At 42.5% G+C, this 21,840-nt stretch overlaps 1 protein-coding gene across 1 annotated transcript in view; it reads right to left on the bottom strand.

Moving 5' to 3' along the window:
• LOC142378208 (glutamate receptor ionotropic, NMDA 2A-like) overlaps positions 1–21,409 on the bottom strand; it is a 191,210-nt gene extending 169,801 nt beyond the window's left edge. The window contains exons 1-2 of the mRNA XM_075462471.1: positions 20,438–21,409; positions 19,544–19,750 (exon numbers count right to left, since the gene is read on the bottom strand). Of these exons, the coding sequence (XP_075318586.1) occupies positions 19,544–19,750; positions 20,438–20,455 (225 nt within the window). The 5' untranslated portion in view covers positions 20,456–21,409. The remainder of the gene's footprint in view (positions 1–19,543; positions 19,751–20,437) is intronic.
• Between the last annotated feature and the right edge of the window lie 431 nt (positions 21,410–21,840).

Here is a 21,840-nt window from a genome sequence, read left to right as displayed (position 1 = left end):
ATAAAAGCCTGTGAGTAACAGACTTTTACAAAATAAAAACCTGTGAGCAACAAACTTTAACAAAATAAAAGCCTGTGAGCAACAAAATAAGTCTGTGAGTAACAGACTTTAACTATAATAAAATAAATACTAAAACCTGCGTTATTGCATGATAAAATATTTATTGGCGTTAAATAACTATTATAGTTACAATGTCCAAAGCTGAGAGCAATTAAATATTTCTGAAAGTGCGCCGTCTTGTGACACGTCTAGAATGAGAATATGAATAAATATGAATATAACTGCATTTTTAACAGAATGAAGCATATTACAAAATACAACGGTTGAAAACACTTTAGAAAATTCTATAACTTTCCATGACTTTTCAAGCAGCGCTTCTTCACAAAAGTTATCATTTTACAAAAGACACAAATGGCTTCAGGGCATATCCAGCATATGCTTTGAAGAAGTCGATTACATTCCTTCTCTTTGCTTCAATTATTCTTCATGTAAATGTGAAAAAAAAACACATTTCTGAGACTTACATTATATGTGTGACAATAAGAGAACAAAAAGCTTAACAAGCCAAGACTGAATGAAGTCCCGTTCCTGTAAGATGCCACATTAAAAAAGGTTTGCAGGATGTTCATTTTCTTTTCTGATTCTGATCAGAATACATCACCCAGCCGTGGAATACTGAATCCGGACATTGTGATCAACCCCAGACAACGCTGGTAGACTGATTTACATCTAGAGATGGCAAAAGTCTATGGGATTTAACATTGAAAACGTGTCTCTTTATAGGCTATATTTATTCTTCCGTCCACATTAATTTTCGCGGGCTATTACTTTTATTGAAGATTGGAGTTACCATGGCGACGTAATAAGCAAAAAACAGCCCCCCAAAGCCCCCCTAGGAATAAACAGGGGGATGACCTGGAAAAATCATAAAAAACCCTAAATTTTGAGCAGTTCCTGTGTCATCATGCATTAACCTAGAAACGCCATTCAAATGTCAGTTTGTAGATACGTCCGTGCTGTGTTCAGAAGTGAAGACGCCATGTCGATACCTGCTACGGATTTCCCACAGCATGCCTCCAAGTGACCCAAAGTTTTGTTCTCGGTCTTGTCACAGTCTCGACCGTCTTTGGTCTTGGTCTTGTCTTGGTCTCGGATCCCTCGGTCTTGTCTTGGTCTCACTGTCTTGGTCTCGGAAGATTTGCAACAAATAATGTCCATGATACAAAACATAACATTCGATAATGCAACATTAAATTATTTCGCCTTTCACGCCTTTCAAATGCAACCAATCAATGACATGCATGTATTTTGTTGTGATTAAGAAACTGGCGCTCATCCAATCAAAAGATGCAAGTGTAGAGCCAGCGCAAAACTTTAGGTTTACGTCGTAGCTCAGTCTCAGTCAGACCTAGTAGCCTAACAATAATGTCAGCGAATTCCGGCATCATCAAAGTTGCATTTACGGACCATAAAGACATTTGCAGTTTTGCAAAGTGTCTCTCACCGAAACAGCCGGGCCGGGACCACATCAACGTTCAACAGACACCTGGAGCGGAGACACCCGGAGAGGTAAGCTAGCTAGTTGGTACTGGCTCCAAACTCTTTATCCGTACCAATCTCACATGACCAGATCATGCATGTGCTAGTATTATTTATCATGACATGCTCTTCTTACACGCGCGGTATAAATTATTTAGGGACGGATATTTTTTTGCAAGCTTCAGTTCTTTGCAGACTTACTGAAACATTTTTGGCTAAGAGTGTAACTACATGCTAAGTACAGGTAGTTAACTTATCAGTGGCTCTTGGCTACTCAACAGTTTTCACCAACGTTAGATATTTTGGCGAATTCATTGAGTAGAAATACTGTATATCAAAACCGTGTCAGTGAGCACTTTAAGGCCTGGTACCATGTGGTTTGTTGTTGATTTTGGCATAATATGGTTGCTGACACGCAAGGAAGGATGAGCCATTTGGGTGCCTCGACATTGCTAGGTTAGCACTAGCGGCATTCTCGCCGATGAAGCCAGATATCAGAGCAGCTGTTTTCGACTGACATTGTGTCATAAAAGCTGTGAGGTAAAAACGTCCTAAAACCAGAGACACTTATGAAGGAGAAAGTACAATTTGACATGTTGATTGTTTAGCGACAGCTCGAAACTCCTTGCAACGAGTTTGATTCACACGCCGCAACTCCTCTACCACTGTCTCGTCATGAATCTTGAATTTGAGTTGACCTGAGCATAATTGCAACTGACACCCATTCTACAAAATGTACAATCATGTTTGACGTGGTTATGGTGGTTAGGCGTCTTGTCTTGTGTTAACTGTAACCAGTCCAGCGTGTAGGGCTACCACAGCATGTTATTATTAGATAGGTAGATAGGTGGATGGATGGATGGATGGATGGATGGATAGATAGATAGATAGATAGATAGATAGATAGATAGATAGATAGATAGATAGATAGATAGATAGATAGATAGATAGATAGATAGATAGATAGATAGATAGATAGATAGATAGATAGATAGATAGATAAATAGATAGAGTAATGTATATGTGTCACACTGGATTGGATGAGGTTATTTTGTATGTAAAGACCTGCACTCATTGATAGATTTAAAATTACTGCATTTGTAAGATACAGTAGTTTGTTATGGTTGAATAGAAACAGATGACTTACAGATTCTTTTCCCCCTATGTTGTAGGTACTTGGAGTACAAATCTCTGCATTGTTCTGTCTGTAGTTGACATAATACCTTCTTAAATTGAATTTAAACTGGGACTGAACCTCTTACCCCAGTATGCTGCTTTTATTCAATTGATGCAAGTTATGGTGTAACACTAGTTCACTAGCTAATTTTTTTTTTGTTTTTTTTGGTCTCGGTCTCGGTCTCGTCTCGACTTTGTCTTGGTCTTGACTCAGTCTGTCTTGGCCTTGGTCTCGTCTTGGTCTCGGTCTTGATACCCTCTGGTCTTGGTAGTGTCTTGGTCTCGGTTTAGGCGGTCTTGACTACAAGTCTAGTATTTGGCTAGCATGACAGGCTGCGCAAACAGCGCAATCGCCGCACAGGGAGCGCCGATTTGCACCAGTCTGTGTCCTACTGTCAGTATTTGACAACCTCTAGCAATGAGATTGCGCTTCAAATGCCCCGGAGTTCCCCTTTAACTGTCAGTTAATTGAGGGAGATTAATTACCATAGAAACAAGGCTATTAGTGACCCAGCCAGTCCTTTGAAGTTTCAACAGCACAATTAACCGCTTTAAAGGGACAGTTCGCCGCTTTAAAGGGACAGTTCGCCTCTTTAAAGGGACAGTTTGCCGCTTTAAAGGGACAGTTTGCATGTTTAAAGGGACAGTTCGCCTCTTTAAAGGGACAGTTCGCCTCTTCAAAGGGACAGTTCGCCGCTTTAAAGGGACAGTTTGCCGCTTTAAAGGGACAGTTTGCATGTTTAAAGGGACAGTTCGCCTCTTTAAAGGGACAGTTCGCCTCTTCAAAGGGACAGTTCGCCGCTTTAAATTTTTAAATTTAAACGGCTTTGATGCCGTTTAGGCTTGAATGCTTCTTCTTTAGGCCTTGCAAACTATTCCGGAGCAGCCGTGATTGGTTGAGCGATACGCATACTTTGGCAGGCCCCTTCTAAATTTCTTCAGAAATTTTCGAGTTCATGTTATTACTTGGTTTGATTTTTTCAGGTTTATGACCTGTGGTCATTTTAAATACAAATAAAAGAAGACATATGACAAACACGAGTCATAGCATTTATGCTACCTGTCAAGACTTTTCGGAGGGCTAAATTGTGAAGATCCGAACACTGAAAGCATAAAAGGTTTGATGCCCGGTCATACTCCAAAGAGGGATTTGTCTGCAAGATAAAGGTGACAAAGACCCCAAACAACATTCTTATGGAAGTTTTTCTGTGCCATCAGAGTTTGAATATGAATTACTAATATTGAATTTTTATATCAAAATCAGACTTTGAATTTGAAAAACCAACAGTGTAAAAAAAAAATCAATTTCTAAAAACAAAATCAGTGTAAAAAAATTCAACATCTAAAAAAACAATTCAGAGGAAAAAAATTCAACTTCAAAAAATTCAGTGGAAAAAGAACTAGACTCAACATCCGGGTAAACGGGAAGAAGCAATCGATCCCTGTCTCAATTCATCCAACGGCAGCCAATCAAGTTACGCTCCATTGGACAGATCAGCCATGTCCACCAACGCGGGTGATGGTGCTTCGGTGAGTGAGTTTACTTTATTTGCCATTTGTGTGAATAAATTGAGCTAAATAGATATTACTCAATATCTATTGAGCTGATCTGTCCAATGGAGCGTAACTTGATTGGCTGCCATGAACAAAATGGTTCTCCAGGAAAAAGTCAGACCTCACAATCTCTTGGCCCTATTTTCTCTCCCTTCGTATCACTGCCTGCTGTGCAGACCGAAGTGCAGAGCGAGCAGCAAACACTGTAACAGGCGCGGCTGTCGGCAGGCGGCAGCAGGCAGTGATACGAAGGGAGAGAAAATAGGGCCAAGAGATTGTGAGGTCTGACTTTTTCCTGGAGAACCATTTTGTTCATGGCAGCCAATCAAGTTACGCTCCATTGGACAGATCAGCTGACTTTTTACCTGGAGAACCATTTTGTGATGCAAATGTATTACTCTTTTGAACACATATTGTTTTGAGAAGCAAGACGCTTTATTTTTGTGGCCCCAGCCAACTAGCCGGACTACCTTCATCAACACCAAAACGAGGCTGGAACTCTGCTCACAGGACGCAGCAGGGGGTAAGAAGATGTTCAGAAATGATGTTGCTGATATGGGATGTCATACAGCTTCATGTCAAAAGAGGCGAACTATCCCTTTAAACTGGTACAGCTAGAGGGCGATTCTGGTCTATGGATGTAAAAACAGAGGTATGAGGTAACCCATCAGGAGCCTGCAGGCAGAATGAGATGACAGTCGGTCCATTTTATGGGCTATGTCCAACTTTTCTAGCCTCTGACTTAGAAAGAAAACTAAATCAGAGCAAGCGGCCTCATGCAAATTGATCGAGTGCGATTGTCGATCAAATATTCCAACAGCAAAGTTGTAACATGGAAAAATAAAATGAATCAAAAACATCCACAGAGCTGCAGCAGAACGGCGGGCGATGATGTCTAATCATGACCTATTACAGCTGACTGCAGGTTGCTTCATGCTTTTACAGGAGGCAATTTTACCAAGCAAATAGCACTGTGCTAAGCAATGAAATGGGAACTTTAAGAAGCATGAATCTGTTGATTGACAGAGTGCGTTTCATTTGAGTTGCAGTCACTGAAATGTCAGGGGGCAGGGATCCGCTCTGTGGCATTTAGCTGCGTCTCGCAACCATTTTGGAAAACCGTGCAACGAAACCTCATAATCAGGAGCCCCGGTAGGACTTTCCTGTGCCACCATCATTCGTCATTTCAGCTGAGAATAAGTCAAAGAATTAGCTACAGACGTTAGATAGATTAAATGCCAAATGCATAAACACAGATGGAAAAAAAGCCAAACAAATGTTGCCATGCAGAGTATGTGGCTGAGCCATTAAAGACAGGAACTCCAGTAACTGTGGGAGCCAGTTTGGTGTAGCCAACATCTGTGGGGGAAATGATTTGCTCAGATGTAAACTTTTAACAAGAATCCCTCATAAAGCACAACTTCAGCATGAAGAAGACACTGTGCAGACAGATGTAGCCACTGTTCAGTCTGTTGCTAAGCCTGGAATTATGATTAATGCAGCTGACAGCCGGGGGAGAGAATTCAGGAGTTACATTAAAGTGTTTAAAGAAAATTTGTTTTTTTTAACTCGAGATAATTGTTCTGGTACAAAATACTCAATATAAAAATAAATACCAATGAGCTGCTTTATTGTAAAGAAAGAGATCACAATCTATGTGTATTTAGCAAACACTGTTTGATTTAGTTCTCTCTAAAAACTCTACTTATACTGACAACGCTTTCTTTTAAATAGAAACGGGAGATTACGTCTATAAATTGACCATCACCAAAGCAATCATTGGTAATGCAACTGCATTAAAGGGACAGTTCGCCTCTTTTGACATGAAGCTGTGTGACATCCCATATCAGCAACATCATTTCTGAACATCTTCTTACCCCCTGCTGCGTCCTGTGAGCAGAGTTCCAGCCTCGTTTTGGTGTTGATGAAGGTAGTCCGGCTAGTTGGCTGGGGTTTAAAAAATAAAGCGTTTTGCTTCTCAAAACAATATGCGTTCAAAAGAGTAATATTATTAATATTAAATTAACTTATCTGGATTGTTGCTTGTTTTCAAATTCATTTTAATGATTTTATTTGTTTCTCTTTATATTCTTTTATGTGAAGCACTTTGAATTGTTTGTACATGAAATGTGCTATACAAATAAATTTGATTTGATTTGATTTGATAATACATTTGCATCACAAAACCGTTCTCCAGGAAAAAGTCAGACCTCACAATCGCTTGGCCCTGTTTTCTCTCCCTTTGTATCACTGCTTGCTGCCGCCTGCCGACAGCCGCGCCTGTTACAGTGTTTACTGCTCGGAAGCAGGGGACTGCTCGCTCTGCACTTCGGTCTGCACAGCAGGCAGTGATACGAAGGGAGAGAAAATAGGGCCAAGAGATTGTGAGGTCTGACTTTTTCCTGGAGAACCATTTTGTGATGCAAATGTATTACTCTGTTGAACGCATATTGTTTTGAGAAGCAAAACGCTTTATTTTTTAAACCCCAGCCAACTAGCCGGACTACCTTCATCAACACCAAAACGAGGCTGGAACTCTGCTCACAGGACGCAGCAGGGGGTAAGAAGATGTTCAGAAATGATGTTGCTGATATGGGATGTTACACAGCTTCATGTCAAAAGAGGCGAACTGTCCCTTTAAACGTGTACTCAGTCACAAAACATGTATTCTTGGTTTCAGACCCCTGAATCCTTTCAGTCTTTTCAATCTTTTTCCAATATGGAAACAGTATTTTCATACAATGTGTATTTGAAGAAAAAAAAACCTGAGGAAGAAAATAAAGCTATGCTACTTGAGCTTAAAGCTGCAGTCTGCAACTCTTTTTCAAGCATAATGCCTGGAACTGTCCGGGGATTCTGAAAGTAGTACATTAAATACCCCAATACAAAAAAAAAATAGTTCTCTAGGTCCCTCCAAAGCCAGCAGGTTTGTTTACAAAATTGCAGACCGGACCGGTAAAAGGTAACCAATCAGGTTACGAGCTGGGCTCTGCTGCCTGTCAATCACCGATTGTGCACGCGCGATACAAGGTAGGCTCGTCCCCACGCTTATTTATCTAGACTATTGAACTTCATTACGGGCTTGTCTACTTACTGTGTCTTCCATGATCGCAAATGACAGGTGAGTTGATGAATGAGGAGTCGTGTAAGCGCATCTGGCGTGCACGTCTACGTGCACGAGTTCTCATGTGTTTTGATGGGGCGGGACAGGAAGTTGAATAACTTTTTATTTTTCGGTTAAAAAATAAGCATTTCTTGCATTTTGCGACTACGGAGGTCACCGTTTTCAACTTCAAGCGTTCTGATAGATCATGTAAACTCTTAAAATGCCAAAAAGTAGGACTTTACGTATGACAACAACAAATCCTGCAGACTGCAGCTTTAAGCTGCCTGATGAAACACCTAATGGACTTAACATCATTGGCACAGTTTGCACCGTGCGCGCCGTGCCAGCCTTTGGCTGATGTAGCTGCTGGGTTATCAAAAGAATTACATTCAGTGCTCCTCTTATGCAGCCTTTTGCCAATGGAACGATGATGTGACAGTAAAAAACGACTGTGCAGCCATTGTTAACAGGAATACAGACTGTGCCTGTGTTATCTCCTCCCATATAATTATGTCTGATTCCCTGCAAAAAAAAATGTTTCCTAATCATCTGACTCGCATACGGAGCTCATTTTGCCATAACACGTGTAATACGTGAAACTGTAATCGCGGTAACCACATTTCATGGAAGCAGCGAGACTTCGGCTGCTCACAATGGTCCCCGTCGGAGGATGAAATGAAGTGATGAACTAATTCTGATGCGTTTGTGTGGCTGATCAGCTGCTCATAGCCATGGAAAACTGAATCAATTGGATTTAAGAAGCCAAACGAATGTCTTAACTGGGGCACTGTTGAATTAGTCTGAACCAAAATCTGGTTTGGGTGAATTTGCATTTTTTTTTTTGTTGTAAAAGTTAAAATGGCCAAAATGACAAAAGGTCAAAGGTTTCTTTGAGCTTCAAAAAGTCCTCCAACTGAACAGGAGTTAAAAGTATCATATAGTGTAGCAACTGATTATCTATTTTTTTCTTGAAATTTCTTACTGAGATATATTTCATTTAGGGCTGGGCAACGATTAAAATGTTTAATCTAATTAATCACATGATTTCCCTGATTAATCACGATTAATCGCATTTTTATACGCAGAATCCAAAAGTAGCGTATAGCTTTTAGCATTTAGTTTTATTTTAAATGTGCTGCCATATGAATGAAAGTGCCATAACATTTGTTGTGCAAACACACTTTTAACATCAGCATCTTTCTGTAGTTTTTATGTAGAAGCCTCGCTCCACTGTCTGTTTCCTTGAATGACTTGCTGCTATCAGTTGTGTGTTTTTCCTTTAAGTGATATTTTAGACTGGAACTACTACGCTGAGAAGACAATTCAACTTGGCTGTAAATGCAGGAGTTTTTTTAAGTTTATTTTGAAATACGTGCTTTTATGCACTGGAATTTCCCCTTGGGGATTAATAAAGTATAATTGATTGATTGATTGATTTATGTTGAAACAAGTAAAACAGGAAGTAGCGCCGGTTAGCTCCGTGAGCTTCGCACCTGTAGCGGTGATGTTAGCTGCTAGTTTATCTTTATTTTATTCCTCCATGCTTCGTGGTGTTTGCTGTAACTGTGTGAATGTGATGCATTCAACAGACTTTTACAATAATAAAACCTGCATTAATGCACGATAAAATATTTATCAGCGTTAAATAATTAAAGCTGCCGTCGGCAGGTTTTCAAAATTCCGAGTCTAAAGTCGGAAAATTGGAACTGATACAACTTTCAGGTCCCTCCCCCTCTGTGGACGAGGTTGTGCACGTGAGTTCACACCAGTGTGCGCGCACACAAGCTGGGGGCAGACTCACGCTCAGCATGGAAGACGTGGTTGGTGACTGTTCTGCTCAGATAATAGATAAATAATAAACCTAACGTGATTGGTTAAAAACAGCCGGGAGCGCTCGATTTTTGCAAGCACGATTACAGGCTTTAGAGGGAGCTACAGATTTCGGGATTTTTCCTAAACAGCCTATTTAATATTCTACTTCCAGAATCCCATGACAGTTCAAGCTAATATGACTAAAAAGTTGCCGACGGTAGCTTTAACAAGTTAACGCGATAATAACGAGTTAAAGGACAATTTCGGTCGTTTACAGCATCCAGCTGTATTGCCCAATCTACCCATGATTTAGCCATAGCAAAGACGCAAAAAAACGTCATCCGACCCTGACAGTGTTGCTTGCACGGAGATTTCGGACTGACAACATAGCCATGGGGGCATCAATTTATATTGTGTTTTAAACGCTATTTTTATACCTCTTCTACAGCTCCAAACAACATAACACTTACGTGGTAGTGAGTAGAGGGTCCCTAAAGCCAAACCGAAGTGTCCCGAGGTCTTCATGTGGTCGGATAGAGAGTCCAGAATGAATTTAATCAAGCCAGTACCTGCTCTCAATCAGAGCCTCTTCCGTCAACAGGAGGATATCTCACGCGAGAGATTTCAAGGTTGCTACAAACTACAGACGTGGACGATAACATTTTTCTAGACTTTTTTTCTAACACACTGTTTAATTCCAACATTTCTAGAATACAAAGATTAATTCTCTATAAAATCTTCTTGAAACCACAGACGTGTTTAGTCTCGAGGGTTTCTAGATATTACAGGAAAACGCTTTATTTTTTAAACCTCAGCCAACTAGCCGGACTACCTTCATCAACACCAAAACGAGGCTGGAACTCTGCTCACAGGACGCAGCAGGGGGTAAGAAGATGTTCAGAAATGTGTCCCCACAAAAGCTGTGGATTGTCTTCAGTTTTGTTTCTACAGGTGTAGCAGCTGGTTGTCTGATTTTTCATTGTTTTCTATGTTTGTCTCTTCATGTTTCTGTTCCTTTTTTTCCCTTCTTCGCTCTCCCTCTCTCTCTGTCCCCCGGTCTGGTTCGGCACTATCACACTATCACATCATGTTAAGTATTGTAACAAAAATAAATAAATAAAAATAAGCAGTTGATGGGCATCAAGGGGAGCTTTACATTCATAAAGCTTCCCTTGGCATAGCAAATGTGTTTGGCATAAACGGTATTCAGATTACAATTCTGCTGCCATAATGCTGGACAAGGGGTAAAAAAAATAATAATAAAAAATGTTCATAAATGATGTTGCTAATATGGGATGTCATACAGCTTCATCTCAAAAGAGACGAACTGTCCCTTTAAGCTTGAAATGTTCTCAATCTCTAAGCCACAAGTTGGGTTTAGCACAAATAATGCTAATTCAAAACAGTATTCAGGGACAGTATTAACACTGACATCAAAGGAGAGTCATCATCTCTAACTGCGTCTTTGTGCTGCGGCTGGACTCTTAAAAGATAATATAGTGGATTTATAGCAGCTCCAATAAGTATTTATGACCATTTCTCAAGTGTTGGTAATAATGAGAAATCCACCCAGAAGTCTCAACCTCGCTCTGCAGTCCCACTCAGCTCCATGGAGTGTTTCACTGCTTCAGCTGTTCTGCAAATGTGTTGGTTAAGCTCAATCTCTGTTGTTCTGTTCACCTCATATCCAGCTTTCTGTGATGCCCTGATTAATGAAGTGTGTGTCATCCGTCAAACAAGCGCAATATATATGCAACGGGTAGCTCCTGTGGTCCAAAACAATCGTTAAAATGAGAGCATTTAGCACTTATTGTTATCATTATTGCATGCTGGACCTGTTTCATCAGGTAGCTTGAGACGCATCTTTCAAACAGAATGGACTCGTTGCTCCAGGTCTGCTTTATTTCTTATTAAGGAACTCATTGCTATCATGTTCGCCATAACCTGGTAAGCTTTTCAATTCGTTTTTAATGTTCTGAACTCCCACTACTACAGCTAAAAATAATAATAACAACAATATCAGTAATAATAAGGAATCTATGGAGCTTTAAAATGAACTGATCTGCCAAACGGTTTTAGCTGTAATCCCAGAAAACTGCCCAATATAATCTCAGGCCTTTTACAACTTTACTTAAAGTTGCACACATTTGGTTCTCAAGTCAGCAAAGGTAATAACTGCTTTTATGATATCATTTGACCTCTTTACAGATGATTCTCTCGACTCTAACTGTGAAACAGCTTTCACTTCTTACTGAGAAAATATGGCCGCTCTATCGTGGTCAATACTAAAGCACTGAGACAGTGTTTCAGGCCCGGCATTCTGTCAATACAGCTCAATAAAAGTCATAAATATCCCTTTAACCTTTAATGCCGCCATCAGTTAAACAAATGATATCATCGATAACGGCATTCTTTGCCTCGGGAAAAGATTTATGCGGACAGGAAGAAACGGGTCTAAAACATCAATTCAATTAGAGGATTTGTTTAATTGAATAAAAGTTAAAAGCCAACATTTGAGCGAGCCACTCAACGGCTACTATCCAAAACAAAAATATTCACTGCACTGAAAACCATATAGTGCAGGGACGTAAGATTAAACGAAAGATATTTATCACATCAAATGTAAGCGTAAAGCCTTTTCACCAACCATCGAGCGGGTCTTTGCAAACAGGGATGAAACTGCTCTGAAAAGTCTCATTTAAACCCAAACATCTTATTCATTTGAACCTTTAATCGACAGAAACAAGTAGGAAATAAATAACTTTCACAGTCTTCACTGACAAAGCTAATAATGGAAGATTTAATGCAGAAACAGCCTCGAACAAAGTTCAGAAAGAGGCAGAAATATGTACAAATTACAGCATTGTGGAAGATTCTGCTGGATGCACATTAAGTGGCGTCAGGTAAGGGTGTCGGGATCCACCACATGCTCAGGGTTTTCCAAGAAGAACATTTTAAAAAGTATTTTGGTCTTTCAGTGGGCAGTCCATAATATTTTGAAAAGATTGAGGATGACTGAACATTTCAGCGCCTACAAGCCAAGGACAAAAGCCACTGCATGAGAAACCGTCACACCACCACTCAGTGGGGTCACATGGCCCTGAAAGGATCGGATTATTGGCTAAATTACAATCAGACTGAGTTATTAAGTGCATGTAGACACCTTAATCTGACTAAGAATGGGATCGGATCGGATTAAGACCCCGAGATAACTGGGTTGAAAGTCACTCTAAACCTGCTCGTAGACGCTGAAGCACGTGGTGAATCAGACTTTGCGTTCTGCGCATGCTCCAGATGTTTTCCCGGGGTCGTGACCCGGAAGTCAAAGGAGACGATATTCCTGTTGTTGTCGTCGGTGTAGGTACCAGATCGGCTCGGGCTGCCAGATCGGCTCAGGTTGGGTCGTCGTCTGATTACATCACACAATATGGCTGTCCGCTTGAATAGGAGTACATTGTGATTGGCTGTAGTAGCCATAGTAACCGTAACTAGGCGCTGTGCGTCGGAGAGGTTTTTTTTCTCGGTCTTTCGGTGATCGGCAGCAGCTATGGAGAGCTTTTACGAAGAAATTAAACTTCATATATATATATATATATATACATATATATATATATATATGTATATATATATATATATATATATATATATATGTATAACTACATCATGTCTAAGTAAATAAGACAAATACACAAACTGAAAAATTAGCATAAAGAAATGGCATCAATCTATCTATCTATCTATCTATCTATCTATCTATCTATCTATCTATCTATCTATCTATCTGTCTATCTGTCTGTCTGTCTGTCTGTCTGTCTGTCTATCTATCTATCTATCTATCTATCTGTCTGTCTATCTATCTATCTATCTGTCTGTCTATCTATCTATCTATCTGTCTGTCTGTCTATCTATTTATCTATCTATCTATCTATCTCTCTGTCTATCTATCTATCTATCTATCTATCTATCTATCTATCTATCTGTCTGTCTGTCTATCTATCTGTCTATCTCTCTATCTATCTATCTATCTATCTATCTATCTATCTATCTATCTATCTGTCTGTCTATCTATCTATCTATCTATCTATCTATCTATCTCTCTATCTATCTATCTATCTATCTATCTGTCTGTCTATCTATCTATCTATCTGTCTGTCTGTCTGTCTATCTATTTATTTATCTATCTATCTATCTATCTATCTATCTATCTATCTATCTGTCTGTCTATCTATCTGTCTATCTCTCTATCTATCTATCTATCTATCTATCTATCTATCTATCTATCTATCTATCTATCTGTCTGTCTATCTATCTGTCTATCTCTCTATCTATCTATCTATCTATCTATCTATCTATCTATCTATCTATCTATCTATCTATCTATCTATCTGTCTATCTATCTATCTGTCTATCTATCTATCTATCTGTCTGTCTGTCTATCTATTTATCTATCTATCTATCTATCTATCTATCTATCTATCTATCTATCTATCTATCTATCTGTCTGTCTATCTATCTGTCTATCTCTCTATCTATCTATCTATCTGTCTATCTCTCTATCTATCTATCTATCTATCTCTCTCTCTCTCTATCTATCTATCTATCTATCTATCTATCTATCTATCTATCTATCTATCTATCTCTCTGTCTAGACGTACAGCCAATCACAATGTACTCCTATTCAAGCGGACAGCCATATTGTGTGACGTAATCACCAGACGACGGAACCCGAGCCGATCTGGTACCTACACCGTAAGAAAGAAACAAACAACGCGATGGAGAATGCTCCATTGGGCATCGAGTTTGTGCAACAAGCAGCTCATCACAGACCAAATGTAGAGGGACGTAGCTTCATCTGGCTCTGCGTTCTCCATCTTTCTCCAATGCCTGAGTTTGTTGTTGTTGTTGGTGGTGAAGAGGTCAACAGGAAGTGGCTCTATTAGCAACAGTTGGAATGGGTACAGCGCCACCTATCATACCGGGGTATGACACGCTTTGTGCCTCTGATCCCATTCATTCACCGCCATATATCCAAGGAGAATTACCCTCGCTCAGCTCATTCTGATTGTAATTTAGCCAATAATCTGATCCTTTCAGAGCCATGTGACCCCACTGAGTGATGGTTGTAGTCACATGGGATAGAGAGTGGCTTGGAAATCCAGTTTTACTCAACGCAGCCCAGAAATAAAACCAAAAACTGTATCCCACGAGGAGGAAGACACATCAATGCTGCACAAAGTTCCCTGGACATGAGCTCGTCTCAGGTGGACAGAAAAGACGGTGAATGCATGTTTTTATGGTCAGATGAGGCCACATTTCAGCTGATTTGGGGGAAAAAAAACAAAAAAAACATTGGGTTTTAAGCACCAAAGATGAGAAAGACCATCAAAGGTGCAACAACCACGATGGTTCTGGGTGCGTCAGTGTTCACAACATGGATGATTTGCATTTGTGGAAAGGTACCAATGATGCAGCGGTGTATGTTAGACATGAGATATGATCAGTGGGACATCTTTTCCTAAGGAAAATATGCTTATATCTTCAAGACCGTGTCATTTATTATTCTGCACAACTCCCAACAGCTTTGTAGACTCTGTGTCTCTGACTGCCCTGTCTCCACATCCGTCTCCTCTGCTAAATATATGGAGCAAATGACTGATTTTGGGTTTTTTTAAACATAAAATCCAAACTCATAGTCAAGATGTAAAGACTGCAGCGTCTTTTATGCTTGTCATGTTTCTAAATCCATGCTGAAACCACCCATCAAGCAAGATGAAGATCATCCTGATATCCAGCATCAAAGCCTTTGAGGCATTAAAAAAAAACACAGACAAGACTGATGAGACTGATTAAAAGTAAGTTTTTATTTTAAAGTCATTCATCAGCTCTAAAAACGACATTCATTCACATCTATTCGTATCTTATTACTTCAATATTAAAGTTTTGAGAGACTGTTCTGGAACTGGATGAACTGAAATCTGAAGGGAATTCACCGATTAAGAATTCACCGACCCAGGTGTGCACTGGATACAACTTTTCAGTGAGACAGCGGCGGTGTGCAGACTTCTGCTGGGCTGGGCAACGATTAACATGTTTAATCTAATTAATAACATAATTTCCCTGATTAATCACGATTAATCGGTTCTGTCGACTCCGCCGTCTGGAAGAACTTTAAAATGAAAATGGCAGAGTAAAAGTTCCGTACCCTTCTCCATGTTTGGTGAATCCGCCGATTACTTTCTTTTCCGGTTCCGCAGCAGACAGCAGCAGACTTTTACAAAATAAAAGCCTGTGAGCAACAGACTTTTACAATAATAAAATAAATAATAAAACAGGGGGGGTCCGTGGCGTAGTGGGTTGAGCAGGCGCCCCATGTACAGAGGCTATAGTCCTCGCTGCAGCTGACCCCGGTTCGAGTCCCGCATCGGACGGACCTGTGCTGCGTGTTGTTCCCCCTCTCTCTGCCCCCTGCTTCCTGTCTCTCTGAACTTTCCATTAAAGGCACAAAATAAACCTGCCTTAATGCGCGATAATAATAACGAGTTTACTCACCCAGCCCTATTTTTAACAAATGAATTTGTTGTATGATTGTCAAACCAACATCTTTTTTGGGTAGCAAAGAGTAGCTCAGATTTATGGTTTGGCAATGCATTCAAAGACATCGCCTCTGAAACTGGACAGTGTTCGTGGCTCCGTGGTTGGGTAGAAAACGTATAAAACGAGCATAAAACATTATCAAAAACTTCCTCTACAGCAGAGATACTCATTGCGCGGCTCCTCAAGCTCTAATTAGTGGCTCTCACTCGCGTAGCAGCTTATTATATGGTAACAATAACAATACATTTTTTTCAAATAACACACAGCGAATACTGCACAGTATTAAGTATTTTTATTAAGTATTAATTAAGGCGTAATGGTGTTTCCTAAAGGGGGAACTGTTAAACCTGGCAACGCAGCCCGCTTAAACCACAGAGCACGCTAGCTCCTTTAGCCAGCGCGAGATGCAGGCACAATGGATCAGTTTTTAATTCAAAAAGGGCAAAAACCAGCACAAAAACCATGCTCATCCTGAATGTCTCACTATGATTACAACAACAAACTACAAATACAACATGAAGAAAGTCGAGCACATGCACGCCAGCTTCCGCTCATCCCAGTATTAAGGTAAATGTGGTCTGAATTGAAAATGTATTGGCTGTGTTGTTTCTTTTTTTGTGGGATGTTTTATATGTAGAAATGCATATTTGCTAAAGGGGACTTTAGTATGTTGTCGTAGAAGTGGCTCTTCCCTTGATTTTGCTCTGCCAACGTGGCTCTGGTGAAAACAACAGTGAGTATCACTGCTCTACAGTCATCATAATCAAAAAATGATCTGTTATAAATTTAAAAATAAATTAAAACTGAATGAGTCAAACCCTCCTTAATAACACCATGGCTCACCAACCCATAAAAGGAGACCACCAACGGTGTTTTGATTAAATGATTGAACAGCGCACGTTTAAAGGAGGCTTTTGGGTTATTAACTTCTGTCTCAGACCACAGCATCACACGCTGAAGTGTAGAGGACCGGCGGGGGTCAAACGACTCATTACCATATGTCACTCAGAGCTTTTTACGGGTAATTACTGGGAAAGGGAAGATGACAAACACTCATTCTCGCCCTCTCGAGCCTCGTGTTAGTGCCATTTGACCTGCGGTTGTAAGTACAGAGAAGGCAGCTGTGAGGGCAGGGCGTCAGCTTTTACAGTCTAACAGTGAGGGGGGGGGGGGCAATCTCCAAAGACAGCTCCCACCCTGGCTCTGCCCTGTTTGACCTGTTGCCCTCAGGGCGGCGCTACAGGTGCATCAGGACAAGGACAAGCAGACTTAAAAACAGCTTTTTCCCTAAAGCCATAACCAGTCTCAATTCTGACACTCACTGATCATCCCTTTGGACAATCCCTATTCTTGTGCAATATTCAAAATTATGGCCAAAAACTGTTGTGTGCAATATATCCACATACTTGAATTTACTTACACCTTATTTATCTATCACCACTAACACCATATTTTATTTCTTTTATTTACCGTAACAAAAAACTGTTGCATCTTACACCCTTCCCTTTCTGTACATACTTATATATTTTTTAATATCTTTATTTTCTCTTTGCACTGTTTTGGTGGCTTTAAATTTCGCTGTACCATGTAAAATGACAATAAAGGCATTCTGATTCTGATCAGCTTTTACAGTCTAACAGTGAGAGGGGGGGGGGGGGCTTGCTCAGCACATGATTGCTGGAGGCTTACAGGTAGGAACCGAAACCCTAAAGTTCTTCTTTTTTTTAGTGAACACCAAGCTCTAACCCAGAAAAACAAAAAAAAGCACAGATAAGGGGATTATTTGCTGTATCTCTTATCCCAGTGTGTGCCAATACCCCCTGCAGGACAAATGCAGCTACAATGCAGGGCAAGAAGGTGCATTTTCCACCCACAGATTCCTTGGCTTCTTCCGTTTTTAAGCATCTTTATAATTATTCCTCATAAGCTCCAGGTTGCAATCTTGTCTTTATACTCCTACCTAAAATCCTGTATAACAGAGGGGGATTGAGGGTTCGGATTCTTTGTTAGTTTTATCCCAGCATGTGTAACTCAAATGCCTTTTACAGCAAATGTAGAACCACAGAATCACCTGCGAGATACCAGGACAATAATCCTAAAGCACACGGTTAATCCTCATGTTTAGCTATTTTGGTAATGAGCTTTTTTAATACTAAGCAACAGTAAATGCACATCAATGCAAAACTTGAGTAAAATTTTCTGTTTCATAAATGGGAAAAAATGATGTAAATCATGCATCTTTCATGAAAAGAAAGACCCCCGCCGGACTGCTCTCTGAGCCTCTCCTCTTCTGCAGCCACATGTAAACTTTAGGTTTCATTTTCTTCTGAAAATGTTGAGCACGCCTTTAAAAAACTAAAACCTGCGAAGCCCAGAGAGCGGCCTGAACGACAGCCGCTTCTCTGCTGTAGATCACTGAAACGGGCCTCCTGTAAGGGATGAAAACGTAGCTGTTTGCTGCACCTTAATGTTTATGTTGCACTTCCTGTAGATGCAATCTGAGGAACCTCCAGAGGGCCGTCTCGTTAACGGCAGCACATTAGTGAGGAATTAAATGGGCTCCACATAAAATCAGCCTCCTCAAGACAACGAGCTCTGAAGGACTCTACCTGCTCTGCCGGTTGGGTGAACAGCTCAGTCAGACGCTTCCTGACACATCACTTCCACACTGCAGCCTGAATGGAGCTCAGTATACGGTGATTCATCTGATTTCTGTGCTCGTCTTGTTAAACTTTGGTTGAAACGAGGCCAAACTGAGCAAAAATCGCTCTCTGGAGTGACAACAACAAGAAGAAGAAAGCGAGCAGAAGAGCACTCTCAGAAAATAAAGTACAGAATTGTACCTTTAGGGGTACGATGGCTTGTCACTGGGGCAGTACCCTCAGAAGGTAGAGTTTTGTACCTTCCAGAGACCAATCTTGGCAATTTTGTACCCTCATACTGAAGTAGCCTAACACAGACTGTCTATTATACCCCAACATGTAGAAAAAAAAGGTACATACATGTACCTTTTACCTCTTGAGTACATATATGTACCTTTTGGACCCTCAAAAAGGTGTAGGTCCAATAATTAACCCTAGGGGGTACATTAGTATAGATTGTACCTCAGGGGACATTAAAGGACTCGTACTGTAGCCCTGTTTCTGAGGTTTTAAAGGTTTCACGGCAGCTCGGTGTGAGATGTTTCTATTAATGGAGACGCCGACAGCTCCTCTCTGCTGTGTTTGTGCCCTACAGAGCTGATCTTCTCTTGTGTCATCCCACTGCTGTGCACACCGTCGGCCTCTCCTCGGCTCTCTGCAGCACCACAGGAGGTTTGGAGAGGCATCCACGGTGATCCCCCCTAAATGATCCTGATGAATGTGCGCACAGTCATAAACGTTGGGGGACATTTACCTGCCGACAGGGACCAAAACATGATGGAGAGTTATGAGCTGCAGAGCCAGCTCGTCTCATCAGACTCATGGATACCTCTCATGTAACATCTGTGTGTGCACGTGCACGTGCGCGTGAAGGCTTCAGCGTTGCAAAGAGGAGGAGAGGACGGTTCGTGTGTCAGACTTGGCAAAGGAAAGCGGGAGGAAAACGGAAGAAAATGTGTTTCCACAACGTGACTGCATTCAAAGGCTGGAAACTGTAATTTGAGATATGAATTCATTACACGGCCTCTCATCATCAGGAAGGCACGAGGCGATGCAACAGCGCCCCCTGGCGCCGCGAGGCGAGCCGCCCGCGGGCCGCTCTGACTCCCCTGGCTCTTACCTTCGGTGTCACAAAGCCTGGCCTCTGCGGGTGTGCGCTCGCGGAGGATTTGCGCCTTCTTCTGCTGAGTCCGTGCGATGAGTGGCGGCTTTTACTTCCGTGGGGTGAGGGCGCGCGCAGGCGGCCACCACGGCCCGAGCGTTGGCTGGCATGTCGCGCTCTTCTCACAGCATCAGTGAAACCAAAGGAAAAGTGTTCAAACTTGATCTGAAAAACAGGAGGAAGCCAAACGTTAGCGCGCTGCAGCTTTCAGCCCAAGAGTTGTTGACTTTCAGTCTTTTTCTGTAAAGGAGCGCGCGGCACAGCGCGCGGCACAGCGCGCGTGAGCTCCACCATGAACCGATGTCACTCCATCACTCAGAAGCATTTTAACACTTTGATTTACCAGCTCAATCCACGAGCATGTGTGCGTGTTTCTGTGCGCGTCTGCGCGTGCCTGTGTCATATCACTGGGCTCGTGTTTACGCGCAGACGCGCGTGTGTGCGCTTCTTTTTGGGGATTAAGATGCTGGATGGAAAGCCTGCGTGACGAAAAACCCCCAAGTTAAATTCAATGGTGGAATGGTGTGCGACAAATTAGCGGGATGCGCGTGCGCGTGCGTGTTTGTGTGACACGGAGAGAGAGTGGGAGAGAGTGTAAACAGCCTGTGGCTCCTTGTTCCCTCGCGCTCCCCTCTCTTGTATGTAGGGCATGCAGCAGGTTGTGCGGAGGACGCGGCGGAGGAGCGGAGCCCCGAACCTGCCGCTGCTCCACTTTAAGCTGTAAGGAGAAGGTGCGTGTGTGCGCGTGCAGCAGCCTCATATCACAAACCACTGGACCCAGAAAAACCAGCATCCCCCCAGGGAGCAGAGTTCTGAATAGAAGCAAAAAAAAAACCAAACATGTGAGCTCACCCCATTCCCGTGACACATCTCTCCAGGCAGGTGGAGATGACATCGCAGCCTGTTACTCCATCCGGGTGCCCTCGGCAGGAGTGGGAATCACAAACGACCCTCCTCCGTCTGATTAATCCATCGAATGCTTCTCCATCAGTTATCCCCCCCCCCAGAAAGGCAACCCAAAAGTGATAAATCCACCTGTCTGGCTCCGCAGACCTGGCGCCTCCGACGCCGCCGAGCCCTCTGAAACACGCCGGGCTGAGGGGTCCGTTCTGCGGGGAAGGGGGAGGGGGAGTGGGGCAGAGGGGAAGGAGAAAAGCCGTTGGGTTAGGGTGTGAGTTAGACTCCCAGATAACCGTCGGGTTGGAATCTCCAGCGGCAGCCCCGCGCGTTCCGCAGTGAGGGCTCGTGGACAAGTCCGCGCGCCTCCTCCTCCTCCTCCTCCTCCTCCTCCTCGCGCCGCTCTACGGATTCTTGGAGACTGAAGGGGGGATTCCGTCACAAAAAACATCCAAACACGCTCGCAAACATTCGGTCTCTCCCTCTATACTTTCTCACTCTCGCGCTCCCTCTCCGCGTCGCCCTCACGCGCTTTCCCAGCAAACGACGCACTCCAAAGCGGCGGCCCTGGAAATCCTTCACAAGTTTAAACGGGTCGGCTTGTTTTGGTGGCTTCCTGTGCCGCGCGGCAGAAGTGGAGCTCGGCAGCCGACTCCCGGCGCGGGCGCAGAGGAATGAGGAGATGTTCTCCGGGAGAGTCTTCGCCTCGCAGCCCGCCCGCCCGCCCACGCTCCGCCGGCTGGAGGTGCTCACACATCAGCCTGGTTAATTAAACATAGAGGGGGGGAGAGGGTGGTGCAGACCTGGGGGGCTTCACCCTCCAACTGTGAATGAGAAAGGAGACCGAGTCAGAGTGCACGCGCTATGGGAGATTTCGCCACGTCTGCCCCCCGCAAAAAAAAAAAAAAAAAAAAGAGAGAGAAAGCGACTCCAACTTCACCGCGCGTGCGTTAAAACTGAAGAGTCGCCAGTCCTCGTCTGTCCTCGCGGGGTTCTCCGTCTCTTTGAGACAGAGTGTGTCGAGAGGCATCTATGGCGCGCAGCATCATCCGTCGTGCACGGCATCACCTGGTGCCAAACGAAACCACGCGCGCGCGTTGCTCCGCCGCTGTTGTATGCGTCTGTGCGCGTTTGTGCGCGTCTGTGTGTGTGCGTGCTCTGACGACTGTGCCTCCTGGCGCCTCCACTCCTCATCAGCTGTTCACAGATTTAAAAAATAAATAATAATAATTTAATATCCGCCGAACTGTTGCACATAACCCCGCGGTCCGCGCGCAGGAAACGCGCTCATCCTCATCCTCACCGCGCCGGAACGATCAGCTGCAGAGGTTCATGCACTGAAAAAAAACAACTCATAA

This window comes from Odontesthes bonariensis, chromosome 4 (genome assembly GCF_027942865.1).
Source record: "Odontesthes bonariensis isolate fOdoBon6 chromosome 4, fOdoBon6.hap1, whole genome shotgun sequence".
Taxonomy (NCBI): domain Eukaryota; kingdom Metazoa; phylum Chordata; class Actinopteri; order Atheriniformes; family Atherinopsidae; genus Odontesthes; species Odontesthes bonariensis.
This window is presented reverse-complemented; position numbering and strand designations above follow the sequence as displayed.